The sequence below is a fragment of the Mytilus edulis genome, chromosome 5 (assembly GCF_963676685.1).
Source record: "Mytilus edulis chromosome 5, xbMytEdul2.2, whole genome shotgun sequence".
Classification (NCBI taxonomy): Eukaryota; Metazoa; Mollusca; class Bivalvia; order Mytilida; family Mytilidae; genus Mytilus; species Mytilus edulis.
The window spans coordinates 30365700-30367922 of NC_092348.1; the positions used below are offsets into that span (position 1 = coordinate 30365700).

At 30.5% G+C, this 2223-nt stretch overlaps 1 protein-coding gene across 1 annotated transcript; it reads left to right on the forward strand.

Annotated features, from left to right (window-relative positions):
- The first annotated feature begins 391 nt into the window (after positions 1-391).
- LOC139523438 (uncharacterized) lies at positions 392-2223 on the forward strand. Its single transcript, XM_071317482.1, has 3 exons — positions 392-512; positions 1498-1693; positions 2001-2223. Exons 1-3 carry the CDS (start codon positions 473-475, stop codon positions 2149-2151), a joined length of 387 nt encoding a protein of 128 aa, XP_071173583.1. The 5' UTR covers positions 392-472; the 3' UTR covers positions 2152-2223.

A 2223-nucleotide genomic window follows, 5' to 3' on the forward strand; every position in this document is an offset into this window, starting at 1 on the left:
CTCCTAAATTTAAGATGGTGAGTCCGTAATCAGAAGATTAACAGCTTTGGTCCACTCAGATAAAGAACACAGTTGTGTTTAGTCTGTTTATTGTGCAAGTTTTAACCACTGTTTTCTACAGTTGATTTTTTAGGTTATTACATTTAATAAATGACTGAATAAAACCAGTTGAAAGGCTGAGATGCATCGATTCACTTCTAATATGAGCAAAGATATAATACATACATGATTTTGAGTGTTGTTAAAAACATGTACATGTAGTAATATTCAACACAAAGAAAAACAGCGTGTATCTTGTTTTTATATTTGACATGGGGATGCAAACAAAATCAATCATGTGACATTGATAGCCAATAACATTGATTTTCCAATTTGACCAATTATTCAATAACCTCACCTAGTAGTGATAACTTAATAAATTAACAGGTTTTGAGAACAAATACAGAAATTGAAAGCTTCTGAATTTTGAGGAATGGAGGGTTTCACTCTTTCTTGTCTATTTTTTGCTTTTGGTAAGTTGTATAATTATATATGGTATCCTTTTAATTTTTTTATTTGTTCAGTAAAAAAAACCATAATTACATATTCAGTGTTTGACGACAAATATTATATGTGTGTTTTTCATGTTACGTAGAATTTTTTGTTTGTAACTATGCAAACGAGATTTTATCAAGAAAGTCGTGAATTCTTTGTACCGGTCAGTCTAACATTAAGCATCAATCTAGAAATAGTATGCTCATCAATCAGTTGGCCTTGTGGATTGTGAATTGCTTCCCTGTCTGAATAGGATACTTCTAAAACGATAGAAAGAAAAATCGACTGATTTTTTTTAAACACGTTTGATATATTGTCTCTTTATGAATGGTTTAAAGATCAATAACAAGTGAGAGAAAAGACTTATTCCAAATAAAGAAAACAGTAGTATACCGATGTTCAAAACTCATAAATCGATAGAAAAAAAACCCGAGGGAAACGCATTCAATATAAGAGGAGAATTACGAAGCAATATTAAAATATAACACACACACAATCGAACTAAGCATTAGACAAAACAAATAAAACATCAAAACTAAATACATGAATTTGGGATAGAAAAGTACCGTGACACGTCTTATAATAATGTGAATTCACATTCAAATATAAGAGGAAACATACGACAAAAAACCACAACGTTAAAATGTAACACACATAGAAACGAACTATAATATGACAATGACGATTTCCATAAAAAAAATAATAAAACAATTTCGCAGAAAGTATTTTTATTTTTCATTTTCGCCAGTGCTTAAACCTTGTTTAATGATTTGATTGTAAAATACATAATCAATAAAAGTAATTCGCCATCGATACCTATACAAGCATCTGGTATAATATAGTAGCTAAAATATATACCAGTATCAAGGATATATAATACAAATCACCTCAAGAGTCTAAATGTAAGTTATGTAAACACCATAAGAATTGAATATTAACTAAAATATGTCTTTCTATATGTAGTAGCACTTGCTCACCTAAATGTCAGTGTTAGCACAGATCACCAGATGGCACAGTCGGCTTGCATTGGTGTATCCCAAGATAATGCATATATTTCTGCAATACCACGTGATTGTCATGGGGGAAAGACATGTGAAAGCATATGTACCGATGCCACAGCTACAATGGATAGATTTTCAGATACAGGAGGACCATTAAGGTTATTATTATAATTTTTTGAAACTTTAGTTAATATGAATAGGCATATATCGCATATATTTGTTTTTGCTCTGTTTTTTTCATAAAATTTAACCATTTGGTGTACTTTTCTTACAAATCTTCAAGTGACCAATAATATTCATAGTACAATAATATCTGTCACACTTTACAATAATAAAAAACTTTAATTAGTTAAAAAATGACAACAACGTGTTACCAATGTCATGCATCCGAAAAGCATTTTTTGATTTACCAACGCATAAAGCCTAATATTTGAAAGTAATAAGACATCATTGAATCTTTTTCAGCACCGCTCGTTGTGTAAATGCTTTTCACTTTTACAAAAGACGTGGTGACGAAAATGTACCCTACAAACCTTTTGTGGTGACATGGAAGTATGGAGTTGCAGGATGCTTCTACACACACTGTGGACCTAACTTTTGTTGTTGTATCAGTTAAACAAAAAACATATTTGTTAAAAAAAGATATTGTCTTTATTGTTAACACCAATAAAGTCATTCTTCGATCTAA